The sequence below is a fragment of the Daktulosphaira vitifoliae genome, unplaced genomic scaffold (assembly GCF_025091365.1).
Source record: "Daktulosphaira vitifoliae isolate Bord-2020 unplaced genomic scaffold, ASM2509136v1 Scaffold_1, whole genome shotgun sequence".
In the NCBI taxonomy this organism is placed as follows: domain Eukaryota; kingdom Metazoa; phylum Arthropoda; class Insecta; order Hemiptera; family Phylloxeridae; genus Daktulosphaira; species Daktulosphaira vitifoliae.
The window spans coordinates 71,122,268-71,136,381 of record NW_026099572.1 but is presented as its reverse complement, the minus strand read 5'-3'; the positions used below and the strand labels follow the sequence as shown (position 1 = coordinate 71,136,381).

The 14,114-nt window shown below is 28.9% G+C and overlaps 2 protein-coding genes and 2 long non-coding RNA genes across 5 annotated transcripts; 3 read left to right on the top strand and 1 right to left on the bottom strand.

The window, feature by feature from the left end:
• The first annotated feature begins 7,335 nt into the window (after positions 1 to 7,335).
• Positions 7,336 to 8,529, top strand: LOC126894501 (uncharacterized). 2 transcript variants are annotated; one of them, XR_007701433.1, is made up of 4 exons: positions 7,625 to 7,634; positions 7,849 to 7,952; positions 8,192 to 8,341; positions 8,470 to 8,529. It is a non-coding gene; the product is annotated as an uncharacterized LOC126894501 (long non-coding RNA). The 2 variants fall into 2 exon arrangements; XR_007701432.1 differs by having other exon boundaries at positions 7,336 to 7,952.
• Positions 8,530 to 8,573: 44 nt separating this feature from the next.
• LOC126910385 (uncharacterized) lies at positions 8,574 to 9,168 on the top strand. Its single transcript, XR_007705241.1, has 3 exons — positions 8,574 to 8,602; positions 8,698 to 8,802; positions 9,075 to 9,168. It is a non-coding gene; the product is annotated as an uncharacterized LOC126910385 (long non-coding RNA).
• A 47-nt stretch (positions 9,169 to 9,215) lies between these two features.
• LOC126895285 (sentrin-specific protease 1-like) lies at positions 9,216 to 10,160 on the top strand. Its single transcript, XM_050666997.1, has 2 exons — positions 9,216 to 9,626; positions 10,155 to 10,160. Exons 1-2 carry the CDS (start codon positions 9,216 to 9,218, stop codon positions 10,158 to 10,160), a joined length of 417 nt encoding a protein of 138 aa, XP_050522954.1.
• A 1,754-nt stretch (positions 10,161 to 11,914) lies between these two features.
• LOC126894811 (uncharacterized) lies at positions 11,915 to 14,101 on the bottom strand. Its single transcript, XM_050666099.1, has 2 exons — positions 13,867 to 14,101; positions 11,915 to 13,802 (listed from the first exon to the last, which is right to left on the bottom strand). The coding sequence occupies exons 1-2, from the start codon at positions 14,045 to 14,047 to the stop codon at positions 12,088 to 12,090; spliced, it is 1,896 nt and encodes a 631-aa protein (XP_050522056.1). The 5' UTR covers positions 14,048 to 14,101; the 3' UTR covers positions 11,915 to 12,087.
• Positions 14,102 to 14,114: the final 13 nt, after the last annotated feature.

Here is a 14,114-nt window from a genome sequence, read left to right as displayed (position 1 = left end):
CATTTAGTCGCACATAATTGTTTTAATGATTTTTTAGTTATACATTTTTGACTTTCTTCGATTTGANTAATGATTTTTTAGTTATACATTTCTGACTTTCTTCAATTTGATTTTTCAACACATCTTTTCGCTTTGGGTATATGAAAAAATCTCTAACTTTAGATGTGGTTCCTAATCAATTTCGTGTTTCTTGTATAGAAGATGAATAAGAAATAGCAAGGTTTAAAACATGAACAGCACAATGAACAAACGTCGCAAGCGGATAACTTTGGTGAATAAGAGATTGAGCTCCGTNAGATAACTTTGGTAAATAAGAGATTGAGCTCCGTTAAATTGACCAGACATAGAAGCACATCCATCGTAACACTGTCCTCTAAGGTATTTTGTTTCTACACCAAATGAATGTAAACTTTGAATAATAATATATAAACCTTTTCCAGTAGTATCTGTTGTAGGCACAAACTGAAGAATTCTTCCTTGATAATCATATTTTCAACATCTAAATATCGAACACACAAAGTTACTTGTTCGCTTCCACCAATGTCGGCCGTTTCATCAGCAAGTATTTTGAAACATCTTTGGGCATTTATGTTTGTNTTTCAGAAAGTATTATGAAACATCTTTGGGCATTTATGTTTGTTACGATTTTATTTAAAATAATTTTATTACAGGATTCAATTATTTCATTCTGAAGTGTTTCACTTGTATATTTTATTGTTTCTTCAGCTTCCAAAAATGATTTTAAATGGTCATCTCCTTGGGCACTGTATCTTAATATTTCTCTAAAATTTCCTTGATTTTCTTGGATAATTTGTCATTTACATTGAAGTTACAAAGATAGCCGTTATTGTCAAAAAAAAAAAAAAATAATAATAATAATAACATTAAAAATGCAAATAATAATTAAACATATAAGGTAGTTAAACCCTAAAGTTATTTTCGATTTGTTAAAGTCGTTAAAATTAATTCAAATCTCCTGTTATTTTCTTTTATCAGAATTATTATGTCATTAATTCAATTATTAATTAAATTGTTAAACTATATTATATATTCAACTTAATAAATTTTTATGTTGATTATAATCGCATGGCATGATGTTTTTTGTTAATAACTAAATGGAAATAGCAATTTCACATGGGCAAAATTTTTAATAGTTGCAAGAGAATAAATCCAAACGTTGATATTTTATTTCATACAGATTAAATTTTATACGCATAAATATTCTGTTAACCGATATAAAATTTATTTAACTTGAATTTTAATAAAAAAATCTCTATCATTTGTAAACTAATGTAATAAATAAACAAAAACCCAGCACATGGGGGTCGCGGCACAGTGGTGACGTGGCATAGTTGGATCAAGTAAATGATATCTGACAGTGATTAAAATCACTATCAAAAATAAACGCTTCGATGCAAATCTTTAGATAGTGTTTAATTTTAAAAAAATTGGTGTTTTATTCCAAAAGCTACTTGATCTGCTGGTTCCTTATNTGGGTGGGTTATTCCAAAAGCTACATGATCTGCTAGTTCATTATTAATATCCTAATTAAGATAAAGTATGTCGAATTAAAAAGGGATTATTAGAAAATATTATTTCTCATAAAAAAATTGTGCTGATCCATACATTTTTCAAAAAGTTATAGCATTATAAAGTTAAAAATCGAAAATACAAAATCGAAAATTTTCACACAAAAATAGCATTCAGTAGCCATTCTCACCGTGAAGATAAGATAAAGTCCGAAATTTTTTTTTTTCATGATTAAGTATATTACATTAGCTTTAATTTAAGATATATATAGAAGTGTCAGACTTTCCGGAACATTTTCAAAATTTAAGTTAAAAAAATTAATTTTTGTGAAAAAGTTGTCATTTTAAATCCCCCCTTGTGGGCAGGTTAAGGGTTNATATTTTTTTTTTTTGATAATTCTCTGTATTATTTTTAAAATATTGTATTCTTTGACCAATAATACAATTAAAATAAATAAGTATTGTAATAACTAAAAATAAAGTTGTTGGGGATGTTATTAATAAAGAAGAATAATAATCTTAAATTCTAATTTAAGATCAGTAATTGAACCTTCAGTAATTAATTTTCTTTTATTTAATTCTTCAGATAATGAATTAAATGAAGCTTTTTTAATCCAGAAGGCAAAATCAATAGAGTTTTGTATTATTTTATTTGATTCCTCGGGATTTTCTCCCATTTAATAATGCAATTGAAATATAAAGAAAAATTTTGTATGTTGTAATTTATAACTTTGCTGAATTATTATAAGTAGAGATTATAGAAACTATAAGAAAACATAGATATTATAGGAAAGTTATATTAAATAAATAATATTTTTAATTAGGCTTTTGTTTTTTATTAGAAGGTAACGAATTTAATTAAATAACTGTTAGTTTTAAGTATGATGTCTGCAATTTGTGTTTTCATTAAATAATGAATATTTAGTATATGTTTGTTGGTGGATTGATGAATTACTTGTATTATCATACGTTTTATAACTTTAATAATTAATTGTTTTGTAAGTTCCGTCATTTATATGAAGAACTATATAAAAATGATGTATAAAATACCTCCCTTTACATAAATTAAGCGAGTTAAAAACCACTAGTTGGGTGCCACTTGTAATAACTAATAAAAAAGTTGTTGGGGGTGGTATTAATAAAGAACAATAATAATGACATAATCTGTAAAGACATAATAGATACATGTACTTTATTTCTAGTTATTACTTTATTAATGTAGTTAGTGTATTAAAACTACTCTTACTTGATATTCACTGGTGATGATTAAATCTTGAGTGTAGACCTATGGTTGTTAAGATATATTTAATACTATAGTATGTTAATAAATGAGAATCGAACTTGGTTAGCAGAAGCGTATTTATTATTATAGAAAGTGTTAATTATTTTCACAAATGTATATTTTAAATTTAGTGTAAAAAGTCTAAAAACAAACAGCAGAAAAGAATACGCACAAGTATGTTTGGAATTATATTTTTAATTGATTAACTTGACATTGTAGTGAGAGAAGTGAACAAGAAAAATGAAAGATTGACTGACTGACTAAAGCAGTCTCCAGCCCTTATATAACATACCACGAAAAACATAACACAGGGATGAAACGTCTGATTGAGTCATGCTTTACAATTGTCTTCTTCTCTACTAAAGGCCTTGCCTTGTCGTTGCAAATCTGGATCTCCATTCTTTTCTGTTAAAAGCCAGTCTTTTCATGTCTATGTATCGACTACAGTCAGCTTGTCTTATCATTTCTTCTATATATGCTTTCCTCGGTCTACCTCTACCTTTGTGTCCATTTATTCGCCCTTCAAATATATTTGTTATAAACGAATTGTGCCTTAATAGGTGACCGAACATTTTTCCACTTCTTTCTTTTATGACGTTTAACAGAATTCTTTTTTCCCCTACTTGGTTTAATACATCTACGTTACTTTTCATTTCTGTCCAGCTGACTTTCAGCAACCTTCTCCATGTCCACATTTCCATAGCTTCCAACTTCTTCTTGTCTTGTCCATTGATGGTCCATGTTTCACAGCCATATAGTAGTACGCTCCATACATAGCATTTGACAAAATTTTTTCTCATTTTTATATTGAGTTTTTTGTTTGTAAGTAGCTGCCGTTTTTGCATAAATGCTCTCTTTGCCATAGCTATTCTTTGTCTAATTTCTATTGAGCATCTACCATCGCTAGTAATCGTACTTCCTAGATACTTAAATTGTTGAACCTGCTCAATTAAGTTATTATCTATTTCCAACCTCACTAAAGGAATTTCTTTTGCTTTAGTCACCACCATTGACTTTGTTTTATTTGCATTTATTTTCATTTGATACTCCTGCAATATTTTAGTGAGGGTGGTTAGAGATTTTTGCATGTCTTTTTCCGATTCAGACACTAAAGCAATATCATCTGCAAATCGTATACAATGTATCTTTTCTCCATTTATGCTTATTCCTTTAGAGTTTCTCTTATACTTGTCTATGATTTCTTCTACAAATAAATTGAACAGATAAGGTGATAAGGAACAACCTTGTCTTACCCCTCTTCTAATTTTTGCTGTTGCACTATGTTCTCCTACCTCTAGTAAGGTCTCTTGTTTCTTGTATAGTAACATTATTACTCTTCTGTCCCTCCAATCTATTCGAGTTCTTTTCATAGAGTTCATCAATAAAGCCCAGTTAACTGTGTCAAAGGCTTTTTCTAGATCTATAAAAGTTATAAATGTATTTCTATTTACATTTAACCTTCTTTCGGTGAGTACCCTTAGAGCTAAAATTGCTTCTCTTGTACCAACTCCCTGTCTAAACCCGAATTGGTCTTCATCAAGCTCCTCTTCGGTTTTTGTCCTTATCCTATTTTTTATGATGATAAGAAGTATTTTGGACGCATGTGTTAAGAGATTTATTGTTCTGTAATTCTTGCATTCTGTGGAATTCCCTTTTTTAGGGATAAGTACAATTTTGCTTTTGGCAAAGTCCTCCGGAATGTTGCCATCCCTATACATTTCCTCAATCATTTCATATAGCTTATTTTCGGTATCTTTTCCGACGTTTTTTAATAGTTCTGCTGGGATGTCATCTACTCCTGTCGCTTTACCTTGTTTCAATTCACTTAGTGCTTTAATAAATTCGCTTTTTGTTATATTTGGCCCTATGTCTTCTCTGTTTGACTCACTTATATTTTCAATATTTATGTCATTTTCTCCTATACAACCTTTATACAAATCTTCTATGTACTCTTTCCATCTCGTCACTATTCCACCTTCATCTAAAATCAGTTGTCCATTCATATCCTTAACAATTTTGCTTCTTGGCTTCGGTAATCTTGACAATCGTTTAATCATTCCATATGCTTTGTCCATTCTATTTGCAGTCATATTTGCTTTAATTTTTTCACATGTTATATCCATCCATTTCTCCTTTTCATCTCTGCACTTTTGGGTAATACGGTTCTTTATTATTCTATACATCGAATCATCAGTCTTCCTTAATTTATTGCGGTATTTTATTAAGTCCATTATCTCATTCGTTATCCATGGTTTCCTTGGATTTAGTTTCCTAAATCCAATTGATTCTTCGGCAGCTTTCCGAATATTATTAACCACTTTTTCCCATGGTGGGTCGATACCCTCAGCTATCACTCCGTTATGAACCTTGTTTTGGAACTCTTGCCTTGTTTCTTCATTTTTAAGTTTTTCTATGTCCCATATTTTACATTTGGGTCGCTTTGTAATTTTCTTGTGTATTATTTTGTACTTCATCACTACTAGGTTATGATCGCTATCGATTTCCGCGCCAGGAAAACTGTGACTTGTCATTATTTGGTTCTTGAAACGGCTCTTTGCTAACACATAGTCAATTTGGTAACGATTAGTATCCCCTGGTGCTACCCATGTATAGCGTCTTCTTTTTGGTACTTCAAACATTGTGTTGGAAACTAGAAAATTGTTCTGCTTACAAAAATTGACTAATCTTTCACCTCGGATGTTTCTTGTTCCTAAGCCATGTTTGCCTACTATTTGATTGTCTTGTCCTTCTCCTACTACCGCATTGAAATCGCCCATAATAATTACATTATCGTTATCTCGAGTTATTCCTAGCAGTTCATCTAGAGAATCATACACTTGTTCGATTTCGTCGTCTCCACTATTCGAGGTTGGAAAGTATACCTGGATGACTATCATGTCTACTGTGGATGTCTTTAATTTTATTAGTAATATTCTATCATTCACATGATAGGTATTTTCTACTTGCAGTCCCCATTCTTTGTTTAATAGTATTCCAACACCGTTTTTCCCTTGTTTATCTCCACTATGTATCATTCGAAAATTATCACTCCAGAAATCTCCGTTGTCACCCCATCTAGTTTCACACACTCCTAAAATATCAAGCTGTTTAAGTGTCATTTGTTGTTTAAGTTCTTCAAATCTTCCTGGTCTTAACAACGTTCTCACGTTCCACGTTCCTATTTTAGTTGGAATTGTTTTATTTTTGATTTTATTTTCAATGTTTTGTCTTGTGCTTTGGCATGGATTTCGCTGGCTGACGACCTGAGAAGCCATGCTCTGTCTCCCCCTGCTGGACTCCGGGTTCCGAATCCCATCGTCTCGTTTTATATCATTCATATGGTTGACCTTCATTGCTTGATGTTTGGGAAAATTAATGCAGTGGTTTCCCGTTGCCTTCTGCATCGCAATGACATCTCTTATTAATAAGGGATGCTATTCAAGTATAGATAAATCTATACTTGATACTAACAATGTTGCTGCCCATTGTTAGGTCCATTTTGGTCGACTTTTACGACGGGCATGGACTGCCGTGGGTGTATTCTGTCCCCCACCCACAGGGAATTGTAAGAATTGTAAGAACATTTATAACTATGTTATTACCACTTACATTACACACGTTTTATTTCTATTTATTTAATTCGTAATACATATTAATTAGCATAGAGGGAGATACTGATGTGACAATTCTACTCGTCTGTAGCCCGGTGCTACTGACGTCGAACTAACAAAGGGCAGTTGTGTTTGAGTGGCCGTTATAAACATAGTTTTCAATATTATTACTTTCGTCTTATTTATATTATTTATAACTTAACTTTTTTTAATCAACGACCCGTTTATCGCCAATTGTCATCATAGCCAACCAACTCCGTCTCACTTGGATATACCTACTAACCAACTGTACTAGGATTCAGGTCAGACGTATTGTACATTACATATAACTTATATTTACTAAACATCTAAAATATAACTTTACTTTGTCGTTGACATAAAACAATAGTCTAATTTTATCTAATAATCTATCCCCTGTAACTAAGGTACACGATTGCCTGTGTCTCCTTCAGGCAATTAAAACTCATTTAAGGAGATAGGGACGATATTTGGGCAGACGTCGGGTAGCTTCCGATTCTTGGTTTTGACCAAGATCCTCAACTATTAAACAAACCCCTAACACAATCAAAACAAGACAGATACTTATTATCACCTTCCCTTATTTAATGCTTTTTGTGGTACCTAGAAGACGCTGAGACAGACAATGACTCATGGCTACTTTGTAGTTGCCAAAAGTCAATACCATAAGTATAATCGTGTTAGCATATTCTTTTCTGTGGTCTTAGAAATACAAGAGGTATTGATTTTATTAATATTCCAAAGGAGAATATTACAGTATTGTTTATGCTAAATTCTCTTTAAATTCTTAAAATATTGTATTCTTTGACCTATAATACAATTAAAATAAATAAGTATTGTTTATACTAAATTTATTTATAATTGGCTTATACATTTTTTTAATGAATTTTTACAATTAAGTTTCCTTGACAATTAGATGTAAATGTTGATTTTATCGACATTTCAGTTCACTTCGTTTTTTCCCGTGAAAAATAAACTATCGTCTTGTGTAATTATTAAGATTTATTTAATTAGTTATTGATATGGCAGGTGAAAAAAATATTTTTGGTCAAACAAATGAATCAAACTTACATAAGGTTATACGCAGAGTTGAAGAAATATGGAATCGTCGTTTCATGCATTCCAATTGTGTTTTAAATAATACAAATAAAGGACAAATATCAAAAAAGTCATCTAAAGATGAAAGAATTATCTGTAAACACTATTAAGATTAATAATTAAACTAACTATTTCGAATAGAGAAAAAGTTTTTTAATATAAAATATAAGAAAAATTAATAATAAGTTCTCTTATTCATATATAACAATAATTCAGTCGCTTTACTTTAATTTAACTATTTTAATATTAAAAACCTTTTTCGAAATTGATTATTTAATTAATAATTATTAAAATTATATTCAATTTGCAGCAATTATTAATAAAAATATTTATCCTATAAAAAATTCCATTATTCCAAAAAAACGCACGTATCGAAAAACGAATAAAAATGATAAAATTATTCCAGAAAAATTGGTAACTATAATTATATTAATATATTTATTCGATTTAGCTATGTTATTGAGATTTGTCTGATTCAAAAATATAAAATAAACTATCAACCCCCTTAATATAAATGCGGTAACATAATGTTTAATATTATTCTGCTATTTTTTCTATTAGATTTTTATGGGAAATTCAATTTTTATCGAAGATAATAATATAATATTAAGTATAGTTTATTTGTTTATTTAAATATCTCTTTGGTTACCTAGAATATGATGCAGCAAAGAGAATTCGGAACACTTTTTCAGAATGAAAAATCTGAAAAATATAAAAATGAAATTTTAAATTCAACAGAAAAAAAAAATATAGCAATTTCAAAAGACAATCCGCTATTAATATCAGCTGATTTGTTAGAAAAGGTATATTTTATTACGCTTTATTTCAATAAAAAGATTTTAGGGTATACCCTAAACCATTTTTTGGACTTAAAGCAGATTTCTTAAATAAATTTATCATATAATTAAATATATTTTTATGATCCGTTAAGAGTTTTCATAAGAAAAATTTGGAACGCAAAAAATCCGAAATAAAAAAACAACTTTTTGAGTTATCTTCTAATACTAATGCTCGACCAAATTTAAAAAGAAAGTCATCCGAAGAAGATGAAAAAGTCATAAAAAGTATACAACTTTTAAAATATAATTCATTTTTAAAAAATATGAAGTTTTGATTTTTGAAACAAATATGTAATATTTTTAAACATAAATTATTTTAGAGCCAAAAGTTAGTTCTAATCCTTTGACCTTAAATACGCCGAATGACGTAAATTTACTTGCTCTGTCCACTATTGAAGTAATAAAAGTACCAGAGAAAGAAAAAGGTAATTAGTTATTTAATCTATTTATTTTATGTAAAATTAAATAAAAAAAGATTATTTATTAAACATAATTAATTATAATAATACGAGTTAAATTAATATAACTTCTGCAGAGGCGTGTCATTAAGGGGGTCCATGGACGTTTTAAACAAAAGTAATTATATGTGTTTAATTTCATATTCCAAAGCCTTAAATAAACCTAAATAATAGTAAACTGTTCAACAAAGTCTTTTATTAATTTTATGAAAAATGTTTAAATATGGTTACACTTGCAGAAGTAATGCAAGATCAGAACACAAAATCTCTTGATCAGTATAATGCACCTTCATTTAAATCGCCCACATCATGGTATACTTCAGACACAATTAANCCCCACATCTTGGTATACTTCAGACACAATTAATGAGTACATTAAAATGATAGTAAAACGGTCAGAAGGTGAAGTTTATGCAGTTGTCACTGATTTTATTGTAGCGTATCTTCGAGGAGGTTATCCAGCTGTAAGAAGATGGATAAAAAAAGATATTCACACAATAAAATTACTTTTTGTGCCCATGAATGTATATGAGAGTCATTGGATATTTACAGTGGTTAATATACCTGAAAAGACTGTGACATCATATGATAGTCTTAAGTCGTATGAGGGTCCCTATCCAATGGTATTAAAAAATTTCTTAATTGAATGGGAGATGGACAAAAAAGGAAAAGCTTCTACATGGACATTACAAATAGGCGAGACATCTCGCCAAACCAATGGACATGATTGTGGGCCATTTACTGTTGAGCTGGCAGAAAAAATGTCTCGAGGAGATACAACACCAATAAATGCAAATTTTATGCCTTTTATAAGATTAAGACACAAAAATGAAATTATTGCTGGCGAGCTATTCAATTAATATTTTTATGAATGAAATTTTATTTTTGTATTTTATATCAATTTTCTTAATATTCACTATAAATTGAAATTTTTATTTGTATACCACCAAACATTTTTTTACTTTTTCTATGTTTAATTGTTGTTTTGTTATTTTATTTTAATCTTATTTTTCTTTGTAACATTTCATTTAAGAAATTCAAATTTAATATAAATTTATCTTAACTGAAATAATTTAATGTTCTTGTTATGTGAATATACAAATATTATAATATACAGTTATGGATACAATTAAGTTAAAAAGTCAGCCAATTATAAATTTTTAAATTAACAAGCATATCTACTATCTTAACAACTTAATTTTAATTTTACTAAATGACGATTCATAAAGAATTTCATAACTTTTGTTTATTTTTTAAATACTATTTTAATTATAAAAAATTCTTTTCTGTATTTTTTATGAATGCGGTATATTGAATAGGGGTAACTAAACTTATTTGTTTATAATTCTCTAAACTGATAAACTATAAAAAAAATTTAAAAATGAACTACAAGTTCCGAATATTTCCGTTGTTATTATATTTTTGCTATGGGTATTTTTGTTATCTAAATGACCCAATGAAATCCAAATAATTTCTAGAAATCTCTGATAAAATGTAGATAAATACGTGTCGTCGAATCCTATCAAATTATCTTCAATTTTGTTATTTATTTAAAATACCATTTATTTTATAGTAAATAAATATAGTATATTATAAAAAAAGTTAATACCAATATATTAGGCATTTTTTTAAAGTCGGGTGGAGTCCAGACATGGAGGACACCCCCACAAAATACGCCACTGTGCTACGCTGATCTTAAGCTGCTATCTTCTTTCATTACATAATATAATACAACTTATAAATAGTTAAATTATTGCAAAAACCGAAATTAATGATAAAATTTCTATTTTAGAGTTGAAAAAAATAATTTTCTTAATTAATAATAATTAGTTATTAATTAAGTAAGTATTGAAAAAATGTTTAAAATATTAATAAAAATTATATAACACATAAAGAATGCGGAAAAAATTTCGCTATTGAAATTTATTTTCCATTTTTTTCATTTTACGGTTACTTTTTATCATGTTACATTTACATTAGACACAATGTTATAAATGAGTATTTGTGTATGTGTCAGTTTATTTATTTATTGTATCATTAAAGTGTAATGTATATGAAGATACAACTAATAGAGTAGGTAATTGATTTGACGCTATATTGTTTAAATCCAACTAAACGCTAAATTGTACATTCCCAAACAACAATCATATTATGTCAATTGCCACCGGAATATCAGGTAATCTTTTTTTTTTCTTTGCCTTAATTCCAACTACTTGGGGTCAGCCACCCTTATCCTAAATTTCCACTTGACACCATCTCCCACACCTTCTACGCTCACATCAGCTGTCCTCATATCGCATTCAATAATATTCCTCAATCTCTTTTTTGGTTTTCCTCTACCTCTTCTTTCTTCAAAATTCATTTCTATAACTGTTCTTACAGCTTCCGATTTTTCTCTCCTCATAACATGACTGAACCATCTAAGTCTATTTTCTCTCAATTTAGAGTTCAGTTGGGTTTAAACAATATAGCGTCAAATCAATTACCTACTCTATTAGTTGTATCTTAATATACACTACACTTTAATGATACAATAAATAAATAAACTGACACATTAGGGTAGTCCTTAGCTTATAGGTGTAGAATTTTTTTTTTCGAAATTTGATCGGGCCACCCCCCAGATTTGTTCTAAACTATAAAAAAATGGTTCATACTTAATTTCGTTAATTTTGGTCAACCCTAAGCCGTGCCTCAAGAGGGTTGAAAACTCGGTAATAAGGGTAGTTTTTCAGTTATTGTGGTTTATCTCAAAAACTATGACATTTACGTAAACGTTTATAAGAAAAAAATTGTAGATATTAATATTCTAAATAATAAAGTTCATTACTAAAAAAGTCGTAAGTCAAGTATTTACCTCGTAAAAGTTAAAAGTTCAAACATTTTTTAAAAAAGGTGTTTTTCAGTTTTTTGCGATTAAATCCGAAAGTATTAACTATAGAAAAAAATAACTTATTATAAAATGTTTTTAAAATTAAATTTACAATAATATTTGTTATAAGTGTTTTTCTCATAAAACGACTCATTCTATCACAAAATAACAAAAACTCGGTTTTATACTATAATAAATTTTATATTGACAAAATAATAGATTATTTTGGCTTATTTATAAGAAAAATAAAAATAACACACTTCCAGTACATATTAGCTTGAATGTGAAACTGAGAAAGTATTTATTTATTTTTTTATGTGTTATAAAAAATATTGTAATTTTAATAAATGCAAGGTTAAAATTTCGCTATAAAATAAATAATATTAAAATTCTCTAGAGAGAGTACTTCTTTTTGCATCAGGATATTTCTTACGATAGTCATAAACCGATTGTATTAAAAATTGTTTTTGTTCTTCATCTTTAGTAATTATTTCATTGAAATTACTTATTAATTGAACTCCTCGTTCAGCTGCATCGTTGATGACTTTCAACTGATTAAATAAAGATTTACCTTTTTGGTAATTATCATTTTCATTCCAATCTAACGGATTTTGGTTCAAAAAATCGGTGGCAATGTTAAATCTTTCAAATAACTTTATCGATGAACTATTTATAAATTCATAAATTTGTTTATTTTTTAGAGACGCATAATTATTTATTGGAACAACATAACGCTTAATTACATTTGCATTGTCATCGTGATTTTTTAGTGACTGTACCATTTTTAATTTCATTGATAAAGGAATATTTGAATCAAAAAACGATAATCCTGCTACTTCGGGAGTTAGGTACCACAAGTGACCACAAAATTTTTTTAATGCAATTTTTGATATATTTTTATCTATTTTTTCATATTCAATCAAACAATGAACAAATGAAAGATCTTGATAAGGTGCTTCAATTGCAACATGTGAGCGAAACCATCTTTCAATATAAACACATATTATAAATATACAAATATCTCGACATGCTCTTTCTTGTTCTGCGGTCATATGAAATTGTTTTCTAAAAATATATATTTTTAGGCAATATATCGCTTTGGACATCCATCGGGCGTGATGGAATGCTCCCGGAACTCGAAACAATATACTGCGATGTGGGATTCCTCCTAGGAAAATTATAGACAGTTCTAATAGCTCTCTATAATCTTCTCTAAACTGTTTTTCTTTTGAAATAATTAGCGAAAATTCAAGTACACGTTGTTTGGCATCGCATAATTTTTCACTAACATATTTATCTTCTATACCTGGATTGAATTTATTTGTATTTATGTTACTCCAGCCTTCTTGGAATTTTTTAAAAAGTTGAACATTAGGCCCTGAGGTTGAACCAAATTTTTCTTCGAAAATACTTTTTAAAACAATTTCATAAATATGATGTCGACAAAGTAAATACAACAAATCTTTTTCAAGACGTTGTTCTAATAATATACATGTGCCTTTTAATCTACCGGTGTTTGAAGACGTAGTATCACAGCAAACAGCTACAACTGAGTTTTTTAGGCCCCATTCTTCAATTGATTCATATACTTTTATAGCCTGTTCCTCTCCAGTTCCTTCTGATAATTTTGGTACACCTAGAAGTTGTTCATGATCCCCACTAGAAATAATTATTGGTAATCGGTCAACAAGATCTTTTGAAGTTAACGAAGGAAGCAATTTGCCATCCCAGTGTACGACTGCATTACTAAATAAGCTAATTTGAAAATTTTCACGTAAATTTAAAGCTCGTTCTTTACGTAACTTTTCACGTTCTCTATGTATTGACGAACGATTTATTACCAAACTATCAACGTTTTGACCAAATGCTTCAGCCGCTGCCATAAGTAAATGAGTGGCGTCTCTGTCACTGATCATACATCTATCCAATGCAGCTACAAGTTTGTTAGTGAGAAACTGTTTTGAAGCTCGTTTACTAGTAGATGGACCAGGTTCACATAATGTTTTCTCAAAAATTAAATCATCATTGGTCGACATGATTTGACTATCATCGTCAGTGTCACTTTCTGACGATCCTGAATAAAACTTAACTGTATCATCTGCAATTATTATTCATAAACAATATAATATAATAGAACATTTATAAGTTAATTAAACACTTACACGATGCTTTTATTTCATCATAAGTACGTTTTTTTCTTTTTTCTGTTTTTTCAAAGCGTAAATACTTTTTTTGTTCAGCTTGATATGAATCATAATCGATTCCACTCAACGATCCCGGACGACCTTTTTCACGTTGACGAATTAAAAATTGTTTATCCAACTCAATACTCATCAGATTCATAGCGTCAGCATGTGCTATATCAAAAAGGTCGTCAAATTTATCGATAAAACAATTTTCTTTTTTTTTT

What these genes read in the sequence shown, in the direction of transcription:
- LOC126895285 (XM_050666997.1), top strand. Translation starts at nt 9,216, where the DNA reads ATGATAGTAAAACGGTCAGAAGGTGAAGTTTATGCAGTTGTCACTGAT.
- LOC126894811 (XM_050666099.1), bottom strand. Translation starts at nt 14,047, where the DNA reads ATGAATCTGATGAGTATTGAGTTGGATAAACAATTTTTAATTCGTCAA. An exon ending in TGATGAAATAAAAGCATCGT is followed by an intron (nt 13,803 to 13,866) that starts GTAAGTGTTTAA and finishes TAATAATTGCAG; the next exon opens with ATGATACAGTTAAGTTTTAT.